The 22,605-nt window shown below is 43.9% G+C and overlaps 1 protein-coding gene across 1 annotated transcript in view; it reads left to right on the forward strand.

Annotated features, from left to right (window-relative positions):
- LOC118394492 (protein wntless homolog) overlaps window positions 1-22,605 on the forward strand; it is a 38,186-nt gene that overhangs the window by 12,997 nt on the left and 2,584 nt on the right. The window contains exons 3-11 of the mRNA XM_052463469.1: window positions 8,691-8,815; window positions 8,997-9,158; window positions 9,387-9,523; window positions 12,290-12,458; window positions 15,941-16,038; window positions 16,156-16,219; window positions 17,679-17,822; window positions 18,826-18,909; window positions 19,113-19,266. Coding sequence (XP_052319429.1) covers window positions 8,691-8,815; window positions 8,997-9,158; window positions 9,387-9,523; window positions 12,290-12,458; window positions 15,941-16,038; window positions 16,156-16,219; window positions 17,679-17,822; window positions 18,826-18,909; window positions 19,113-19,266 — 1,137 coding nt within the window. The remainder of the gene's footprint in view (window positions 1-8,690; window positions 8,816-8,996; window positions 9,159-9,386; window positions 9,524-12,289; window positions 12,459-15,940; window positions 16,039-16,155; window positions 16,220-17,678; window positions 17,823-18,825; window positions 18,910-19,112; window positions 19,267-22,605) is intronic.

The following is a 22,605-nucleotide window of genomic DNA, read 5'->3' on the forward strand; positions in this document are numbered from 1 at the left end:
GAGTGTCCACTCTACTGTCTACATAGCTGCTGTGCTGACTATCCACTCTACTGTCTACATAGCTGCTGTGCTGAGTGTCCTCCACTCTGCTGTCTACATAGCTGCTGTGCTGAGTGTCCTCCACTCTGCTGTCTACATAGCTGCTGTGCTGAGTGTCCACTTTGCTGTCTACATAGCTGCTGTGCTGAGTGTCCACTCTGCTGTCTACATAGCTGCTGTGCTGAGTGTCCACTCTGCATAGCTGCTGTGCTGAGTGTCCACTCTGCATAGCTGCTGTGCTGAGTGTCCACTCTGCATAGCTGCTGTGCTGAGTGTCCACTCTGCATAGCTGCTGTGCTGAGTGTCCACTCTGCATAGCTGCTGTGCTGAGTGTCCACTCTGCATAGCTGCTGTGCTGAGTGTCCACTCTGCATAGCTGCTGTGCTGAGTGTCCACTCTGCATAGCTGCTGTGCTGAGTGTCCACTCTGCATAGCTGCTGTGCTGAGTGTCCACTCTGCATAGCTGCTGTGCTGAGTGTCCACTCTGCTGTCTACATAGCTGCTGTGCTGAGTGTCCACTCTGCTGTCTACATAGCTGCTGTGCTGAGTGTCCACTCTGCTGTCTACATAGCTGCTGTGCTGAGTGTCCACTTTGCTGTCTACATAGCTGCTGTGCTGAGTGTCCACTTTGCTGTCTACATAGCTGCTGTGCTGAGTGTCCACTGCTGTCTACATAGCTGCTGTGCTGAGTGTCCACTCTGCTGTCTACATAGCAGCTGTGCTGAGTGTCCACTTTGCTGTCTACATAGCTGCTGTGCTGAGTGTCCACTCTGCTGTCTACATAGCTGCTGTGCTGAATGTCCACTGCTGTCTACATAGCTGCTGTGCTGAGTGTCCTTCACTCTGCTGTCTTACATAGCTGCTGTGCTGAGTGTCCACTCTGCTAGCTGCTGTGCTGAGTGTCCACTCTGCTAGCTGCTGTGCTGAGTGTCCACTCTGCTAGCTGCTGTGCTGAGTGTCCACTCTGCTAGCTGCTGTGCTGAGTGTCCACTCTGCTAGCTGCTGTGCTGAGTGTCCACTCTGCTGTCTACATAGCTGCTGTGCTGAGTGTCCACTCTGCTGTCTACATAGCTGCTGTGCTGAATGTCCACTGCTGTCTTACATAGCTGCTGTGCTGAGTGTCCTTCACTCTGCTGTCTTACATAGCTGCTGTGCTGAGTGTCCACTCTGCTAGCTGCTGTGCTGAGTGTCCACTCTGCTGTCTACATAGCTGCTGTGCTGAGTGTCCACTCTGCTGTCTACATAGCTGCTGTGCTGAGTGTCCACTCTGCTGTCTACATAGCTGCTGTGCTGAGTGTCCACTCTGCTGTCTACATAGCTGCTGTGCTGAGTGTCCACTCTGCTGTCTACATAGCTGCTGTGCTGAGTGTCCACTCTGCTGTCTACATAGCTGCTGTGCTGAGTGTCCACTCTGCTGTCTACATAGCTGCTGTGCTGAATGTCCACTGCTGTCTACATAGCTGCTGTGCTGAGTGTCCTTCACTCTGCTGTCTTACATAGCTGCTGTGCTGAGTGTCCACTCTGCTAGCTGCTGTGCTGAGTGTCCACTCTGCTAGCTGCTGTGCTGAGTGTCCACTCTGCTAGCTGCTGTGCTGAGTGTCCACTCTGCTAGCTGCTGTGCTGAGTGTCCACTCTGCTAGCTGCTGTGCTGAGTGTCCACTCTGCTAGCTGCTGTGCTGAGTGTCCACTCTGCTGTCTACATAGCTGCTGTGCTGAGTGTCCACTCTGCTGTCTACATAGCTGCTGTGCTGAATGTCCACTGCTGTCTACATAGCTGCTGTGCTGAGTGTCCTTCACTCTGCTGTCTTACATAGCTGCTGTGCTGAGTGTCCACTCTGCTAGCTGCTGTGCTGAGTGTCCACTCTGCTGTCTACATAGCTGCTGTGCTGAGTGTCCACTCTGCTGTCTACATAGCTGCTGTGCTGAGTGTCCACTCTGCTGTCTACATAGCTGCTGTGCTGAGTGTCCACTCTGCTGTCTACATAGCTGCTGTGCTGAGTGTCCACTCTGCTGTCTACATAGCTGCTGTGCTGAGTGTCCACTCTGCTGTCTACATAGCTGCTGTGCTGAGTGTCCACTCTGCTGTCTACATAGCTGCTGTGCTGAGTGTCCACTCTGCTGTCTACATAGCTGCTGTGCTGAGTGTCCACTCTGCTGTCTACATAGCTGCTGTGCTGAGTGTCCACTCTACTGTCTTACGTAGCTGCTGTGCTGAGTGTCCTCCACTCTGCTGTCTTACATAGCTGCTGTGCTGAGTGTCCACTCTACTGTCTTACGTAGCTGCTGTGCTGAGTGTCCACTCTACTGTCTACATAGCTGCTGTGCTGAGTGTCCACTCTACTGTCTTACGTAGCTGCTGTGCTGAGTGTCCACTCTACTGTCTTACGTAGCTGCTGTGCTGAGTGTCCACTCTACTGTCTTACGTAGCTGCTGTGCTGAGTGTCCACTCTACTGTCTACATAGCTGCTGTGCTGAGTGTCCACTCTACTGTCTTACGTAGCTGCTGTGCTGAGTGTCCACTCTACTGTCTACGTAGCTGCTGTGCTGAGTGTCCACTCTACTGTCTACATACTGTCCTGCCCCTCCTTGATCTTCTTTGGTCACTAGTGTAGCCTACTAATGTAATGTTGTACACGACACTGTTCAAACAATTGCATTCCATTTCCCTGGTAATCATCAGTGTGATTTCATGTCCTTTTTTTCAGGAGCGGAGTTGACTCCATCCAGCTATTTACATGTTTTACACAATATACATTTTCAACTTGATCGTACAAACTTTGCCAGTATTTGAAACATAAGAAACATAACACTCTACTCAGCAAACTAGATGTAGTCTATCACAGTGCCATCATCTGTTTTGTCACCAAAGCACCATATACTACTCACCACCTGTACGCTCTCATTGGTTATCCCTCACTACATATTCGTCGCCAAACCCACTGGCTCCAGGTCATCTGTAAGTCTTTACTAGGTAAAGCCCCGCCTTATCTCAGCTCACTGGTCACCATAGCAACACCCACCCTTCTGTAAATTGCACACCCAACTACCTCATCCCCATATTATTACTTACCCTCTTGCTCTTTTGCACCCCAGTATCTCTACTTGCACATCATCTGCACATCTATCACTCCAGTGTTCATGCTAAATTGTAATTATTTTGCCTTTATGGCCTATTTATTGCCTATCACATTTGCACATACTGTACATAGATTTTAACGTTTTTTCTTCTACTGTATTATTGACTGTATGTTCATTCCATGTGTAACTCGGTGTTGTTTTTGTGCCACTGCTTTGCTTCATCTTGGCCTGGTCCCAGTTGTAAATGAGAACTTGTTCTCAACTAGCCTCCCTGGTGAAAATAAAACATGTCACTGGGCGACGCAAAACTAACTTGTCCATTGTCAGATATTTTTTTTATCGATCTGGATACATGCCCGGCTGCCTAGAAAGTTCGGCGGCAGAGTTGGAAGACAATTAGCGATTGAATGTTATTTTTTTCGTCATCATTGCAAACATTAACTAAGCTGCGCAGGAGGCAGACAGGCAGTCAAGTAGTGTTGTTTTCAGCAACTGCAATACACATGACAACAGACAGACCGAGAAGGCTGGAGCCTTCATAATATACATGACAACAGACAGACCGAGAAGGATGGAGCCTTCATAATATACATGACAACAGACAGGCCGAGAAGGATGGAGCCTTCATAATATACATGACAACAGACAGGCCGAGAAGGATGGAGCCTTCATAATATACATGACAACAGACAGACCGAGAAGGATGGAGCCTTCATAATATACATGACAACAGACAGGCCGAGAAGGCTGGAGCCTTCATAATATACATGACAACAGACAGACCGAGAAGGATGGAGCCTTCATAATATACATGACAACAGACAGACCGAGAAGGCTGGAGCCTTCATAATATACATGACAACAGACAGACCGAGAAGGATGGAGCCTTCATAATATACATGACAACAGACAGGCCGAGAAGGATGGAGCCTTCATAATATACATGACAACAGACAGACCGAGAAGGATGGAGCCTTCATAATATACATGACAACAGACAGACCGAGAAGGATGGAGCCTTCATAATATACATGACAACAGACAGGCCGAGAAGGATGGAGCCTTCATAATATACATGACAACAGACAGACCGAGAAGGATGGAGCCTTCATAATATACATGACAACAGACAGGCCGAGAAGGCTGGAGCCTTCATAATATACATGACAACAGACAGACCGAGAAGGCTGGAGCCTTCATAATATACATGACAACAGACAGACCGAGAAGGCTGGAGCCTTCATAATATACATGACAACAGACAGACCGAGAAGGATGGAGCCTTCATAATATACATGACAACAGACAGGCCGAGAAGGATGGAGCCTTCATAATATACATGACAACAGACAGACCGAGAAGGCTGGAGCCTTCATAATATACATGACAACAGACAGACCGAGAAGGCTGGAGCCTTCATAATATACATGACAACAGACAGACCGAGAAGGCTGGAGCCTTCATAATATACATGTTTAATTCAAATCGCCTCAGGGTTTGAATTTCAGCTGTTCAGAAATACATTGCTCAAAAAAATAAAGGGAACACTTAAACAACACAATGTAACTCCAAGTCAATCACACTTCTGTGAAATCAAACTGTCCACTTAGGAAGCAACACTGATTGACAATAAATTTCACATGCTGTTGTGCAAATGGAATAGACAACAGGTGGAAATTATCGGCAATTAGCAAGACATCCCCAATAAAGGAGTGGTTCTGAAGGTGGTAACCACAGACCACTTTTCAGTTCCTATGCTTCCTGGCTGATGTTTTGGTCACTTTTGAATGCTGGCGGTGCTTTCACTCTAGTGGTAGCATGAGACGGAATCTACAACCCACACAAGTGGCTCAGGTAGTGCAGCTCATCCAGGATGGAACATCAATGCGAGCTGTGGCAAGAAGGTTTGCTGTGTCTGTCAGCGTAGTGTCCAGAGCATGGAGGCGCTACCAGGAGACAGGCCAGTACATCAGGAGACGTGGAGGAGGGCGTAGGAGGGCAACAACCCAGCAGCATGACTGCAACCTCCGCCTTTGTGCAAGGAGGAGCAGGAGGAGCACTGCCAGGCCCTGCAAAATGACTTCCAGCAGGCCACAAATGTGCATGTGTCTGCTCAAACGGTCGAAACATACCACCCTCATGGAGTCTGAGGGCCCGACGTCCACAGGTGGTGGTTGTGCTTTACAGCCCAACACCATGCAGTACGTTTGGCATTTGCCAGAGAACACCAAGATTGGCAAATTCGCCACTGGCGCCCTGTGCTCTTCACAGATGAAAGCAGGTTCACACTGAGTATGTGACAGACGTGACAGAGTCTGGAGTCGCCGTGGAGAACGTTCTGCTGCCTGCAACATCCTCCAGCATGACCGGTTTGGCGGTGGTTCAGTCATGGTGTGGGGTGGCATTTCTTTGGGGGGCCACACAGCCCTCCATGTGCTCGCCAGAGGTAGCCTGACTGACATTAGATACCGAGATGAGATCCTCAGACCCCTTGTGAGACCATATGCTGGTGCGGTTGGCCCTGGATTCCTCCTAATGCAAGACAATGCTAGACCTCAGGTGGCTGGAGTGTGTCAGCAGTTCCTGCAAGAGGAAGGCATTGATGCTATGGACTGGCCCGCCCGTTCCCCAGACCTGAATCCAATTGAACACATCTGGGACATTATGTCTCGCTCCATCCACCAACGCCACACTGCACCACAGACTGTCCAGGAGTTGGCGGATGCTTTAGTCCAGGTCTGTGAGGAGATCCCTCAGTAGACCATCCGACACCCCATCAGGAGCATGCCCAGGCGTTGTAGGGAGGTCATACAGGCACGTGGAGGCCACACACACTACTGAGCCTCATTTTTACTTGTTTGGGTTGATAAATTTGATTTCCATTGATAATTTTTGTGTGATTTTGTTGTCAGCACATTCAACTATGTAAAGAAAAAAGTATTTAATAAGAGTATTTCATTCATTCAAATCTAGGATGTGTTATTTGAGTGTTTCCTTTATTTTTTTGAGCAGTGTATAATGCAGAGACAGACTACATCATGATTCAGAAGAGGTTGCACGGCCACTGCATGGTCAATCCCATGTCTGCATTTATTGTGATACGACCTCTGCAGAATTAAGGGAATTCATACTTCTTGCGTTTCACATTGAAGAGCTGTTGCGAATGAAGTTGTGAGTTTGTGTTTATACAGGACCTCCCACCCTCACCTACTGTCAACCAATCATGCCAATGCGGAGCTGTACGGAGCCCTTCGCATTGTTAGAAAATTTGAGAGGGACACGGCGATGCGGTACAGAGCTCGCCCTTTGGTGGAAACGCAATTGCGTCACACCCTCTGTACGGAGCCTCTGGTTCACATTGCCTGAGCTAAGTTGGCATTAAAGAGCTAAACGTGAAGGGAGGCGGAGTGTGAACAGCAGCTATGTTAAAAAAAAACTTTAAAAAAAATAACACATGAGTTGAACTATCCCTTTCATCAGCCCAATGAGCCCATTGTCACATTTGTAGCCTTTGGAGTAGTTTAGACTTGCACTCATTGTCTTTAATGGTTGTTGATGCATACACCTTGGGAAATTTAAATGAATTTGAATTTCATTCACACAAAGTGAAATTAATGATGTGTCAACTGATTTGACAGCCATAAAATGACCCAGGGTTGCTATTATCAGATCGTATGTTTAGCAGAGATGTGCGTCCTTTTCATAGCTCCAGACGTTGCTCCTCCTCTGGCCTCTCCCTACCCCTTATCACGACTCCCGTTCCATTGGGGCGGCAGGGTAGCCTCGTGGTTAGAGCGTTGGACTAGTAACCGGAAGGTACAAATCTGTCGTTCTGCCCCTGAACAGGCAGTTAACCCACTGTTCTTAGGCCATCATTGAAAATAAGAATTTGTTCTTAACTGACTTGCCTAGTTAAATAAAGGTAAAATAAAAAATATGGGGTCATATGCTGCCAGAGGCAAATGCTCGATGCCGTCTGACTTTAACCAAATACTCTGTCGCAAACGCAAATATGCCTCGCAACGCAATACAGTTTTGGAAACATTTGTAGTTTTCCTATAGGCGAGAAAAAATATTCTAATACAAAATATGCTCTTACTGTATCCAGTTTAGTAAAGTTGCATCCAGCTGTATTTTGAGAAACTCATGCTATCCAGCTGGAAATGTGGAGTGGAATGGTTCAATGGAAATGTGGAGTGGAATGGTTCAATGGAAATGTGGAGTGGAATGGTTCAATGGAAATGTGGAGTGGAATGGTTCAATGGAAATGTGGAGTGGAATGGTTCAATGGAAATGTGGAGTGGAATGGTTCAATGGAAATGTGGAGTGGAATGGTTCAATGGAAATGTGGAGTGGAATGGTTCAATGGAAATGTGGAGTGGAATGGTTCAATGGAAATGTGGAGTGGAATGGTTCAATGGAAATGTGGAGTGGAATGGTTCAATGGAAATGTGGAGTGGAATGGTTCAATGGAAATGTGGGTGGAATGGTTCAATGGAAATGTGGAGTGGAATGGTTCAATGGAAATGTGGAGTGGAATGGTTCAATGGAAATGTGGAGTGGAATGGTTCAATGGAAATGTGGAGTGGAATGGTTCAATGGAAATGTGGAGTGGAATGGTTCAATGGAAATGTGGAGTGGAATGGTTCAATGGAAATGTGGAGTGGAATGGTTCAATGGAAATGTGGAGTGGAATGGTTCAATGGAAATGTGGAGTGGAATGGTTCAATGGAAATGCGAACGTAAGGGTAGAGGTTGTGTCCTACCTCGGTCGGATGCAACTTTGCTGAACTCCGTACAGTAAGTGTATCTTTTGTATTTGAAAAATTATTTCTTGCTGGTATGAAAGTTGAAATCCAAATAGTTTCCAAAACCGTATCGCAAGCAAGGATTGTTAACTTTTTAAAAGTTGATAACAGTGTCTCGATTGTAGTTCACATGGAGCCAGCTGCAATCCATATGTTCAGTTAATAAACCAGGATGGGGACCACTGTAAGCCCCCTTGGATAATTGAGAGCTAGCCTCTTACCAAAATGACTCTGTCACCAGAGACCTATTTCATCCCAGTCATCGCTGGTTTACACAGATGTATTGATGTCAAAGCTACAAATTTAAATTGAGCATATGTAAATAGATAATTTGATTAACTAGTAGAAAGAGGAGGCAGGGAAGCGCTGCTAAGGTACACAATAGTACATTTTGGTAGATAGAAGGTGCTCTTTGGTAAAAGGGGTGAATTGGTCATCAAAATGAAACGAGGACCAAGGCACTTTATAATTAATTAAAATGCCTTTTTGTATGGCATGTTCAATGGAAACAAAGTTTTAAAACTCTGGCGCGTTTTGGCTGCGTCGGATATGATTCATTACATTTAAGAGAATTTGATTAATTGCAAATTCCCCCTTCGATGCTGATCTTGCTTGTTTAGACCTGCATAGATCAAAAACAGGATAAATTTGTAATGAAGTCTCCATAACTGGTATCTATGTGAAGTTTGGTAGTTGGTATATTTGTGAACCTTTGAACATTCAGATCACCCTAAAGTGTGATACGTTGACGTTTTCCCCCTACAGAGGATGGAGCACTGGCCACCATCGACGTGGGTTTGGCCTACAGAGATGACACGCTCAGTGAGTGGACAGAGATGGCCCACTCCATAGAACAGAGGAAGCTCAGCTGCAACTTCACCACCACCAAGGTAAACAATTCCATTCCTCAATCTGTTGTGCTTCTGGCTTTTGCTTAATTTTCAGCTCTTAATCAGTCTCTCATAGTCTCATCGTTTCAGCTCATCAGATTTATTTTTGTGTAAAAGAAAAAATCCATATAAGTTGTTGTTGTCCAATTGGATATCTCTTACCTTACCTTGTGTTCTGCAGACGTATGAGAACGAGGGGCGCTACTATGAGTGTGACCTGCTGCCCTTCATGGAGCTGGGCAACGTGGCCCACAAGTACTACCTGCTCAACATCCGCCTGCCTGTCAGCGAACGCAAGAAGATCAACATGGGCATCGGTGAGATCAAGGACATCCGTCTGGTGGTGAGCATTCTCTACTACACATCTCTTCCAGATCGCCCCGTCTCCTCTCGGTTGGGAGAGACTATAATATATCATCTACTATGGAGTCTAAACACACGGCCGAAGTGTGAAAATACTTTGGTTAGTTTTTCGATTTTGTCCAAACCGATGGTCAAAATGGGCAAATGAGATGTTGAAATGAACTGTGTGAAGGACTGTGGCTGACAGTTTAATTTCCTATCCTATCAGGGTATCCATCAGAATGGCGGGTTCACCAAGGTGTGGTTCGCCATGAAGACCTTCCTCACACCCAGCATCCTCATCATCATGGTGTGGTACTGGAGACGCATCACCCTGATGACACGACCCCCTGTGCTGTTGGAAAAGTAAGGCCGTGCCATATTGTTTATTGGACTGTAAACGTGATGTTTCTTTGTTGTTTATTCAAATTTGGCGTCAAAATAGTTCAGTTGTCCATTGACATTGGTTGCTTTGTGGGCTTGTGCACCGTCTGTGTGAATTGAGAATTGATCTCTAATCCAAAATGCATGGGTGTCTTTTGTCCTAGCGATACACAAGTCAAACCTTCAGCCAGTGTAACCAATTTGAAATAGTTAGCAGTGGTGCGCACTAATAGCGTTTCAATCGGTGACGTCACTCGCTCTGAGACCTTGAAGTAGTGTTTCCCCTTGCTCTGCAAGGGCCGCGGCTTTTGTGGAGCGATCTGTAACGATGCTTCGTGGGTGACTGTTGTTGATATGTGCAGAGGGTCCCTGGTTCGAGCCCGGGTATGGGCGAGAGGACGGTCTAAAGTTATACTGTTACACCAGGGTAAAACCCAGTAACCCCAGTGGATACCAGTTAGGCCTAGTGCTTATGGTAACATTAGTACAGGAGGAGACATGTCATTAGATTAACTATGGATGAACTGTGCATCTAGGTCAGATCGCAGTGTCCTGGGTCCGTATTCACAAAGCATCTCAGAGTAGGATTGCTGATCTAGGATCAGCTCCCCCTTGTGCATGCATTCGTAATGATCTAAAAGGCTAAACTGATCCTTGAGCTGCAGTTGGGCACCTACACTGTTAAATAAAAATGAGTACCAAATGTAGCTTTTTCAAGCAAAAATGATAACGAACACCAGATTGAAATGATTTACCAATGTAACCAATGAACGATACCCTATGCAGAGAGCTATGCAGAGAGCTAAACGTTTAGTTTAGTTTACCCCCTGCAGTGAGGGGAGAGCGTAACAGTATGTCGCTGCGTTCGAAACCACAGGAACATTCGTTGAGGCGTAAAGCGTGTAACAGTCTTTTAGCACTCAACTAACGCTTCCACCTCAGTGTTTCCTCGCTCTCTCCATCTTGTCCTTGGTCTTCGGCTCAGAGTCATCCTTCCCAAATGACTGCAGAGTTCTCAGGAAATGGCCCTCAAACTCTATTTGTGGAGGGGAGATTATTTATTTCATGCTGTAAAAGCTTTGGTGAAGCTGTCATGCTATTCCTTAGAGGTGTCAAGATGGTAATCTTTTTATTTTTAAAGCTAACAAGAGATGTAATGGGGAAATGCCTCTCATAGGTACTTAGGCAACTGGGAACTGGACCAAGGTTACGTTATTGTCTATGTAAGAAAAGTCAGTTGTCTGAATGCAAGGCGGTTGAAACCGGATTTGTTTAAAGCACTTGACTGTTTGTGTGGTGGATTATTAGGTTTTATTAGAACTTTTGAAAAACAGAACAACTCAATGACATTCATGCCATTGTCAGTAGTTAACTGTTAATTGCTGGTGGACTACTTGTCAAGGTTTCCTGGAAGAGTATAAAACACTGGAGGTATAAGTGTATCAATGGCAGCAGTACACACTGACTAAGTCTATGCCTGAAGTTTGTTTCCACTAAAGCAATTTTTGATTCTATTGAGTTAGTACTTTTATTTCCCCAGGATGTACTGGAGGTTGATGCCTCTGATCTGGCTCTCTTTGCAGGATGTACTGGAGGTTGATGCCTCTGATCTGGCTCTCTTTACAGGATGTACTGGAGGTTGATGCCTCTGATCTGGCTCTCTTTACAGGATGTACTGGAGGTTGATGCCTCTGATCTGGCTCTCTTTACAGGATGTACTGGAGGTTGATGCCTCTGATCTGGCTCTCTTTACAGGATGTACTGGAGGTTGATGCCTCTGATCTGGCTCTCTTTACAGGATGTACTGGAGGTTGATGCCTCTGATCTGGCTCTCTTTACAGGATGTACTGGAGGTTGATGCCTCTGATCTGGCTCTCTTTACAGGATGTACTGGAGGTTGATGCCTCTGATCTGGCTCTCTTTACAGGATGTACTGGAGGTTGATGCCTCTTATCTGGCTCTCTTTACAGGATGTACTGGAGGTTGATGCCTCTTATCTGGCTCTCTGCAGCTTGTTTAGTTGCTGTGCTCTTTATACACACCTCTCTCCTGACTGTATATTCGCAGAGTGCAGGACATTCCCTGCATACCAGCCCAATGTGGTCTCGCACTGTTCACTCGGTAGAACATGCCGGAACGGTTCTCGCTGCCGACTCTTCTGGAATGTGATTAATGTTTTTAGAGTCAATTGCAAACCGTCATCCACACACACACACACAATACACCCACCTCTCAGCCCGCACTGCACCCCTCATTCTCCCTGCAATATGCCCACCTCTCTATCCCGCACCCCTCCCTTCCTCCCGCCCCTCTCCCTTCCTCCCGCCCCTCTTTGCAATTATCCTTTCATCTTTCCCAGCATGCAGGGACTTGCAGCAATTGAACAGAGAAGCCTTATTAGGTTGATATTTTATTTATTTTACCAGCAGTGATTTATCAAAGCCTGCAGTGCGGTACAGTGGCTGGGGAGGTGGACTATGGAGTCTCCCCGGTGGACTATGGAGTCTCCCCGGTGGACTATGGAGTCTCCCCGGTGGACTATGGAGTCTCCCCAACCCAACCATTTAACAATTCTGCTGAATTATAAGAAAGTAATGTCCATGATCATTTATATTGATTGTGAGCATTATGTTAATGCAGTATGCTATTGATTTCTATTTCAATTTATGTTGATGATCATGTTGATCATGATGATGGTGGTGATGATAATGATTTTGATAATGATCCAGTTGATGGTGTGTCCTCCAGGGTGATCTTTGCCCTGGGCTTGTGCATGACCTTCATCAACATCCCGGTGGAGTGGTTCTCTGTGGGCTTCAACTGGACCTGGATGCTGCTGTTCGGGGACATCCGGCAGGGCATCTTCTACGCCATGCTGCTCTCCTTCTGGATCATCTTCTGTGGAGAGCACCTCATGGTTTGTCTCTTCACCTTCTCACCGACTTGGTATCCATTGAGCCAGTGACTTGGTATCCATTGAGCCAGTGACTTGGTATCCATTGAGCCAGTGACTTGGTATCCATTGAGCCAGTGACTTGGTATCCATTGAGCCAGTGACTTGGTATCCATTGAGCCAGTGACTTGGTATCCATTGAGCCAGTGACTTGGTATCCATTGAGCCAGTGACTTGGTATCCATTGAGCCAGTGACTTGGTATCCATTGAGCCAGTGACTTGGTATCCATTGAGCCAGTGACTTGGTATCCATTGAGCCAGTGACTTGGTATCCATTGAGCCAGTGACATGGTATCCATTGACCCAAATCCCTAGCACGGAAGCTCCCCGTTGTAGCGTGGTTGACATTTAAAAGGTAATTTCCAATTGAGCTGACATGTGTAGCGTTTACCGTGAATGCAGTCTACGTGAAAGTGGTAACATTGCCTTTCAAATTAAATCAAATGTATTTAATGTATTTAACCCGTTTTTTCATTAGCAGATGTCACAAAGTGCTTATACAGAAACCCAGCCTAAAACCCCAAACATCAAGCAATGCTAATCTAGAAGCATGCACGGTATCTAGGAAAAACTCCCTAGGAAGAAACCTAGAGAGGACCAGGCTCTGAGAGGTGGCCAGTCCTCTTCTGGCTGTGCTGGTAGAGATTACAGTATAAGAGTACATGGCCATTAAGGCCAGATCGTTCTTCAAGATGTTCAAATGGTCATAGATGACCATCCGGGTCAAATACACTGAACAAAAATATAAAGTAAAGTGCTGGTTTCATGATCTGAAATAAAAGATCCCAGAAATGTTCCATATGCACAAGCTAATTTCTCGCAAATGTTGTGCAGAAATTTGTTTACATCACTGTTAGTGAGCCTTTCAACTTTAAGACAATCCATTTACCTGACAGGTGTGGCATATCAAGAAGCTGATTAAACTGCATGATCATTACACAGGTGTGCCTTGTGCTGGGGGCAATAAAAGTCCACTCTAAAATGTGCAGTTTTGTCACTAAAGACAATGCCACAGGTGTCTCAAGTTTTGAGGGAGAGTGCAATTGTCCTGCTGCCTGCAGGAATGTCCACCAGAGCTGTTTTGCCAGAGAATTGAATATGAATTTCTCTACCATGATTAATCAATGAAACTGATTTATAAAGCCCTTTTTACATCAGAAAGCCGCCTCCAATTTAGTTTTTAGAGAATTTGGCATTACGTCCAACCGGCCTCACAACTGCAGACCATGTGCATGGCGCCTTGTGGGCGAGCGGTTTGAATTCGTATCCATGGACTTAGTATGACTTTGTATCCATAGTCCTAAAACCTTTTTATGCTGCTTAATGTCTTGCTATCTGCTATGTTAAATAAAGGTTATAGAAGGAAAGGTCTGTCATGGCATTGTGCCCTTTGTGGTATACACCAAATTAGAATGGTTAGCTGTAGGGCCCTTGTAGATTTGTTTCATTTGCATACATACATACAGTGTCTTCAAAGTATTCATACCCCTTGACTTATTCAAAATTTTGTTACAGCCTGAATTTATTGAAAATAAAATACAGATCTCATTTACAATTTACATAAGTATTCACACCCTTGAGTCAATACTTTGTAGAAGCACCGTTGGCAGTGATTACAGCTGTGAGTCATTCTGGGTAAGTCTAAGAGCTTTGCACATCTGGACTTTGCAACATTTGCCCGTTTTTATTATTATCATAATTCTTCAAGCTCTGTCAAGTTGGTTGTTGATCATCGCTAGACTATTTTCAGGTCTTGCCATAGATTTTCAGGTAGATTAAAGTCAAAACTGTAACTCGGCCACTTAAGAACATCCACTGTCTTCTTGGTAAGTAACTCCAGTGTAGATTTGTCCTTGTTTTAGGTTATTGTTCTGCTGAAAGGTGAATTCATCTCCCAGTGTCTGTTGGAAAGCAGACTGAACCAGGTTATTGTTCTGCTGAAAGGTGAATTCATCTCCCAGTGTCTGTTGGAAAGCAGACTGAACCAGGTTATTGTTCTGCTGAAAGGTGAATTCATCTCCCAGTGTCTGTTGGAAAGCAGACTGAACCAGGTTATTGTCCTGCTGAAAGGTGAATTCATCTCCCAGTGTCTGTTGGAAAGCAGACTGAACCAGGTTATTGTTCTGCTGAAAGGTGAATTCATCTCCCAGTGTCTGTTGGAAAGCAGACTGAACCAGGTTATTGTTCTGCTGAAAGGTGAATTCATCTCCCAGTGTCTGTTGGAAAGCAGACTGAACCAGGTTATTGTTCTGCTGAAAGGTGAATTCATCTCCCAGTGTCTGTTGGAAAGCAGACTGAACCAGGGTTTCCTCCAGGATTTTGCCTGTGCTTAGCTTCATTCCATTTCTTTTTATCCCGGCAAATTCCCCAGTTCTGAAAGATTACAAGCACCGACAACATGAGTCAGCCACCACTATGCTTATTATTATTATATTATTACTATGCTTGAAATATTGGAAGTGGTACGTAATGTGTTGTACTGGATTTGCGCCAACATTAACACTTTGTATTCAGGACATATAGTGAATTGCTGTGACACATTTCTTTACAGTATTACTTTAGTGCCTTGTTGCAAACAGGATGCATGTTTTGGAATATTTACATTTTTTTTGCAGGCTTCCTTCTTTTAACTGTCAATCAGGTTAGTATTGTGGAGTAACTACTATGTTGTTGATCCAGCCTCTGTTTTCTCCAGTCACAGCCATTCAACTATGTAACTGTAAAGTCACCATTGGCGTCATGGTGGAATCCCTGAACAGGTTCCTTCTTCTCCGGCAACTGAGTTAGGAAGGGGGTCGATCTTTGTAGTGACTAGGTGTATTGATAAACCATCAAAATTTTAATTTAATTAATAACTTCACTATGCTCAAAGGGGTATTCAATGTCTACATTTGCCTCATCTACCAATAGGTGAGGCATTGGAAAATCACCCTAGTCTTTGTGGTTGAATCTGTGTTTTGAATTTCACTGCTCAACTGAGGGACCTTACAGATATTTGTGTGTGTGTGTGTGTGGGTACAGAGATGAGGTAGTTATTCAAAAATCATATTCTACGCTATTATTCTACACTTATTATGACTTGTTAAGCCATAACAAAGGTGTTGAAAACTTATTGACTCAAGTCATTTCGGCTTTACATTTTACATTTTATTAATTTGTAAAAAAAAATAATCTAAAACCATAATTTCACTTTCAGATTATGGGGGGTTGTGTGTGTATATGTGTGTGTGTAGGCCAGTGACAATCTAAAATGAATTAATTTTAAATTCAGGCTGTAACACAACAAAATGTGGGAAAAGTCCAGGGGTGTGAATCCTTTCTGAAGGTGTTGTAGATGCAGGGTTTAGTTTAGACCAGGATACTGCTGTTTTCTAACTCTTTTATTATTCCATCCCTCCTCTCTTGTATTTCTGTTCTTTGTCCCACCTTTTATCATTACCCTCAGGACCAGACGGAGAGGAACCATTTCTCAATCTACTGGAAGCAGGTGGGACCCATTGTCTTCGGCTCCTTCTGCCTGTTTATCTTCGACATGTGTGAGAGGTGAGGCTGAAACACACACACACACACACACACCCTTCATCACACTGTCAAAATAAAACTTGTTTAGAAGTTACCACCACCGCAGGGACCATTTCTGAAATATTTTTTTCCCACCAGGGGAGTCCAATTGAAGAACCCTTTCTACAGTATTTGGGCTTCCGACGTGGGGACTGAGTTGGCTGTATTCTTTAGATTAATATGATTAAACTAGGGATGAAGTCTTGTAAGTCTGAAAATGTGTCCATGTTATTGTACTGTATATTCCAATTTCATCCCCAATGTTTCCTACTATTAGTTTTTCTCTGATCTCTCTCATTTCATTGCAACATAGGGCCAGATTGTATATCAATATTTGACAGAGACATACTAACATTAATCAGAGCACTTCTCCTCCATCAGTCACAGGCTGTCCCTGAGGTCCTCTCCACTGTTCTGTGCTGCAGTGAGGAATAATTCAGTGTTGCTGGCAGTGCCTACTCCTGCCTTGGGCCATCTCTCTTCTGGGTCTTCCCTCTGCCTGCTCTCCCTCTCTCTCTCTCTCTCTCTCTCTCTCTCTCTGTGTCTCTGTCTGTCTCTCTCTCTCTCTCTCTCTCTCTCTCTCTCTCTCTGTGGGTGTCGAGGAGAGCTGCAGTGGGAAACCCACAGGCTGAGGTGATGTACGATTCATCAGTATAACCCCCCTTATCAAAATCTAGTCTCTTGGTTCGTCTCTCGCTCTCCTTCACTCTTGCTTTCTCCCTCTAGCATTCCCTCTTTCTCTCTCTCTCTCCTTCCCTTTCTTGCTCACTCTCCTGTCTAGTGGGAGAAAAAAAGGCCTGTGAAAAGACATCAATCTCTATCAAGCCTAGAAGTAGACGATGGCATATTCACTAGCTTTTAGAACCTGTCAGCCAAAGAGGGTTCCATGTGTTATATTTAGTGTTCCTAGAAGTAGACCATGGCATATTCACTAGCTTTTAGAACCTGTCAGCCAAAGAGGGTTCCATGTGTTATATTTAGTGTTCCTAGAAGTAGACCATGGCATATTCACTAGCTTTTAGAACCTGTCAGCCAAAGAGGGTTCCATGTGTTATATTTAGTGTTCCTAGAAGTAGACCATGGCATATTCACTAGCTTTTAGAACCTGTCAGCCAAAGAGGGTTCCATGTGTTATATTTAGTGTTCCTAGAAGTAGACCATGGCATATTCACTAGCTTTTAGAACCTGTCAGCCAAAGAGGGTTCCATGTGTTATATTTAGTGTTCCTAGAAGTAGACCATGGCATATTCACTAGCTTTTAGAACCTGTCAGCCAAAGAGGGTTCCATTTGTTATATTTAGTGTTCCTAGAAGTAGACCATGGCATATTCACTAGCTTTTAGAACCTGTCAGCCAAAGAGGGTTCCATTTGTTATATTTAGTGTTCCTAGAAGTAAGCTTGCCATGGGTTTCTAAATGTACGCTGAGCTAAGGCTGGGGGTTCATATGTAAAGTAAGGGCAGCGGTTCCTAAATGGTGCTTCAGTTACGGTTGGTCCTATTTCTCCGTAACTGTTGGAGTCTAGCCCTTTTCAGTTTGTTGAGTAATATTGTAACTATTTATTAAGCTATGCTTTTTTAGCATCACCATGCTAGTTCCCTCCTTGACTGAGGTTGATAACAGATGGCGTTCATCATTGTGGCGGGGATCTGTGCCTGTCTCTACTTCCTCTTCCTGTGCTTCATGGTCTTCCAAGTGTTCCGCAACATCAGTGGGAAGAGGTCCTCCCTGCCCGCCATGTCCAAGGCCAGACGCCTGCACTATGAGGTCTGTGTGTGTGTATTTGAGTATACATTTGTGCACCTAAAATTGTGTTATCGTACAGTACCAGTCAAAAGTTTGGACACACCTACTCATTCAATTGTTTTTCTTTTTTTACTATTTTCTACATTATAGAATAATAGTGAAGACATCAAAACTATGAAGTAACACATGGAATCATGTAGTATGCTTGTCCAATAGTCTTGAAGGAGTTCCCACATGCAGAGTAGTTGTTGGCTGCTTTTCCTTCACTCTGTGGTCCAACACATCCCAAACGATCTCAATTGGGTTGAGGTCGGGTGATTGTGGAGGTCAGGTCATCTGATGCAGCTATCCCCCTTGGACAAATAGCCCTTATACAGCCTGGAGGTGTTTTGGGCCATTGTCCTGTTGAAAAACAAATGATAGTCCCACTAAGCACAAGCCAGATGGGATGGTGTATCGCTGCAGAATGCTGTGGTAGCCATGCTGGTTAAGTATGCCTTGAATTTGAAATAAATCACTGACAGTGTCACCAGCAAAGTATCGCCACACCTCCTCCTCCATGCTTCACGGTGGGAACCACACATGCAGAGATCATCTGTTCACCTACTCTGAGTCTCACAAAGACACGGTGGTTGGAACCAAAAATCTAAAATTTGGACTCCTCAGACCAAAGGACAGATTTCCACCGGTCTAATGTCCATTGCTCGTGTTTCTTGGCCCAAGAAAGTCTCTTCTTATTGGTGTCCTTTTGTTGTGGTTTCTTTGCAGCAATTTGACTATGAAGGCCTGATTTCACGCAGTCTCCTGAGGAAACAGTTGATGTTGAAAAGTGTCTGTTACTTGAACCTGAAGCATATATTTAGGCTGCAATTTCTGAGGCGGGTAACTAATTAACTTATCCTCTGCAGCAGAGGTACCTCTGCGTTCCTTTTCTGTGGCGGTCCTCATGAGAGCCAGTTTCTTCCTCTCTCACGGGATCATCTTCATGGATAGTAATAGTGTAACTGTAATTTTCCTCTCTCAGGGCCTTATCTTCCGGTTCAAGTTCCTCATGTTGGTCACTCTGACCTGCGCTGCCATGACTGTCATCTTCTTCATCATCAGTCAGGTGAGTCATGTCTGTGTGTTTGACTGCAGGGGTATCCCAGAATCCTCTGGAGAGGATTAGGTATTTAAGCATGTTCATTAGGGCACTCCGTAGCTAAATGTTTTTCACTGGAAAAATGAAAACAAGTGTTTCTTATTGGACATGGTTTTGTAGTGTTTTTTGCTTCCATTTCGTACCTATTGAACACAACCCATATTGTCTAGGTGAATGAGGGCCACTGGCACTGGGGAGACTACACGGTGCAGGTGAACAGTGCCTTCTTCACGGGAATCTACGGCATGTGGAACCTCTACGTGTTCGCCATCATGTTCCTGTATGCTCCCTCACACAAACGCTACGGAGACGAGCAGTGCAGTGGTGAGTCCAACTAACAGCTGCCTGGAATGGTCAACCGTGTCAGTAGGTCCAAAAGGAAGTCAAATTTTGAAGTGTATCATAATAGTCTTGATATACTTTGATGTACAGAAAAATAACACACAACAGTGTCTCTTGTGACGGTTCAGGTCAAATATCTTGAAAAATATCTTACGTTTTTATGTTGATATGTTATCTTACATTTCAAAATTCTATTTAAATTTATCTTAAAATAAGTTGACCAATGACTTTAGATAATTTATCTTGGTAAGCAAAACATATTTTAAAAAACACATCACTCAATGTCAGATATTTAGGCTTGCTTAGATTTCCCTTTTTGCATTGCAGTTTCAACAGACATAGTAATAAAGTATACTGCCTTACTTGAATCAGAAGGAATGAAATGACAGAAAAATTGGATCTACAAAAGATGTTCAGGAGAAAAAAGTTAAATGAAAGCCGTCTTGAAAAGTTAACACATTGCGGTGGATTCAGACAAAAAACCTGTCAACGTTTTGGACTATTTAAAATGCTTTTCAACAGAAATTATTTTCTTATTGACTTCAGGTTTAGGTAGCCGCTCCCCAGGGCTGGTTCCAGACATAAGCGACATAAATGTTCACTTAGGAGCCCCTGGCCCCAAAAAATATGATACGGTGCCTTCAGAAAGTATTCATACCCCATGACTTATTCCACATTTTGTTAGTCTGATTTCAAAAAGTAGATATTTTTCTCTCTCTCACCCGTCTACACACAATACCCCATAATGACAGTGAAAACATGTTAGAAATTTGTGAACATTTATAAAAAACAAAATACAGGAAGATCTAATTTACATAAATATTCACACCCTTTGAGCCAATATGTTAGAATCACATTTAGCAGCAGTTACATCTGTGGTTCTTTCTGGGTCAGTCTCTAAGAGCTTTGCATAATATTTGCCCATTTATTATTTTCTAAGTTCTTCAAGCTCTGTCAAGTTGGTTGTTGATCATTGCTAGACAACCATGTTCAAGTCTTGCCATAGATTTTCAAGGAGATTAAAGTCAACTGTAACTAGGCCACTCAGGAACATTCACTGTCATCTTGGTAAGCAACTTGTGTTTTAGGTTATTATCCTGCTGAAAGGTGAATTCATCTCCCCAATGTCTGGTGGAAAGCAGGCAACCATGTTTTCCTCTAGGATTTTGCCTGAGCTTATTTTTTACATTTTATTTCACCTTTATTTAACCAGGTCAGCTAGTTGAGAACTTGTTGTCATTTACAACTGCGACCTGGACAAGATATAGCAAAGCAGTGCGACCCATAGCTGTTTCTATTGTGTTATTGACTATGTACAGTGTGTGCAAATGTAGAAGATTAGGGAGGTAAGGCAATAAATAGGCAGTTAAAGGGTTTAGCTCCATTCCATAATTTTTTTTTATCCTGAAAAACTCCCCAGTTGTTAACGATTAGAAGTATACCCATAACATGATGCAGCCACGACTGTGCTTGAAAATGTGGAGAGTGGTGCTCCATATTGTGGTGTATTGGATTTCCCCCAAACATAATACGTTGTATTCAGCACAAAAAGTTAATTGCTTTGCCATATTATTTGCAGTATTACTTTAGTTCCTTTTTGCAAACAGGATGCATGTTTTGGAAAAAGTATTATTCTGTACAGGCTTCCTTATTTTCACTCTTGTCAATTAGGTTAGTATTGTTGAGTAACTACAATTTTGTTGACCCATCCTCAGGAGAAAACTATCACAGCCATTAAACACTGTTTTAAAGTCACTATTGGCCTCATGATGACATCCCTGAGCGGTTTCCTTCCTCTCCGGCAACTGAGTTAGGAAGGACGACTGTATATTTGTAGTGAATGGGTGTATTGATACACCATCTAAAGTGTAATTAATAATGTCACCATGCTCAAAGGGATATTAAATGTCTGCTTTTTGAATTTATACCCATCTACCATTAAGTGCCATTCTTTGCGAGGCATCGAAAACCTCCCTGGTCTTTGTGGTTGAATCTGTGTTTGAAATTCACTGCTCAACTGAGGAACCTTACAATTATCTGTAAGTGTGGGGTACAGAGATGAGGTAGTCATTTAAAAAATAATGTTAAACACTATTGCACATGGAGTCAATGCAACTTATTATGTGACTTGTCAAGCACATTTTTACTCCTGAACTTATTTAGACTTGCCATAACAAAGGGATTAAATACAGTGGGGCAAAAAAGTATGGAGTCAGTAACCAATTGTGCAAGTTATCCCACTTAAAAAGATGAGAGGCCTGTAATTTTCATCATAGGTACACTTCAACTCTATGACAGACAAAATGAGAAAAAAAATCCAGAAAATCACATTGTAGGATTTTTAATGAATTTATTTGCAAATTATGGTGGAAAATAAGTATTTGGTCAATAAAAAAGGTTTCTCAATACTTTGTCATTGCCAACAAAGGGTATATAACAGAGGTCAAACATTTTCTGTAAGTCTTCACAAGGTTTTCACACACTGTTGCTGGTATTTTGGCCCATTCCTCCATGCAGATCTCCTCTAGAGCAGTGATGTTTTGGGGCTGTTGCTGGGCAACACGGACTTTCAACTCCCTCCAAAGATTTTCTATGGGGTTGAGATCTGGAGACTGGCTAGGCCACTCCAGGACCTTGAAATGCTTCTTACGAAGCCACTCCTTCATTGCCCGGGTGGTGTGTTTGGGATCATTGTCATGCTGAAAGACCCAGCCACATTTCATCTTCAATGCCCTTGCTGGTGGAAGGAGGTTTTCACTCAAAATCTCAAGATACATGGCCCCATTCATTCTTTCCTTTACACGGATCAGTCGTCCTGGTCCCTTTGCAGAAAAACAGCCCCAAAGCATGATGTTTCCACCCCCATGCTTCACAGTAGGTATGGTGTTCTTTGGATGCAACTCAGCATTCTTTGTCCTCCAAACACGACGAGTTGAATTTTTACCAAAAGTTATATTTTGGTTTCATCTGACCATAAGACATTCTCCCAATCTTCTTCTGGATCATCCAAATGCTCTCTAGCAAACTTCAGACGGGCCTGGACATGTACTGGCTTAAGCAGGATTTGAGTCCCTGGCGGCTTAGTGTGTTACTGATGGTAGGCTTTGTTACTTTGGTCCCAGCTCTCCTGCAGGTCATTCACTAGGTCCCCCCGTGTGGTTCCGGGATTTTGGCTCACCGTTCTTGTGATCATTTTGACCCCACGGGGTGAGATCTTGCGTGGAGCCCCAGATCGAGGGAGATTATTAGTGGTCTTGTATGTCTTCCATTTCCTAATAATTGCTCCCACAGTTGATTTCTCCAAACTAAGCTGCTTACCTA

Source organism: Oncorhynchus keta, chromosome 15 (assembly GCF_023373465.1).
Source record: "Oncorhynchus keta strain PuntledgeMale-10-30-2019 chromosome 15, Oket_V2, whole genome shotgun sequence".
Classification (NCBI taxonomy): domain Eukaryota; kingdom Metazoa; phylum Chordata; class Actinopteri; order Salmoniformes; family Salmonidae; genus Oncorhynchus; species Oncorhynchus keta.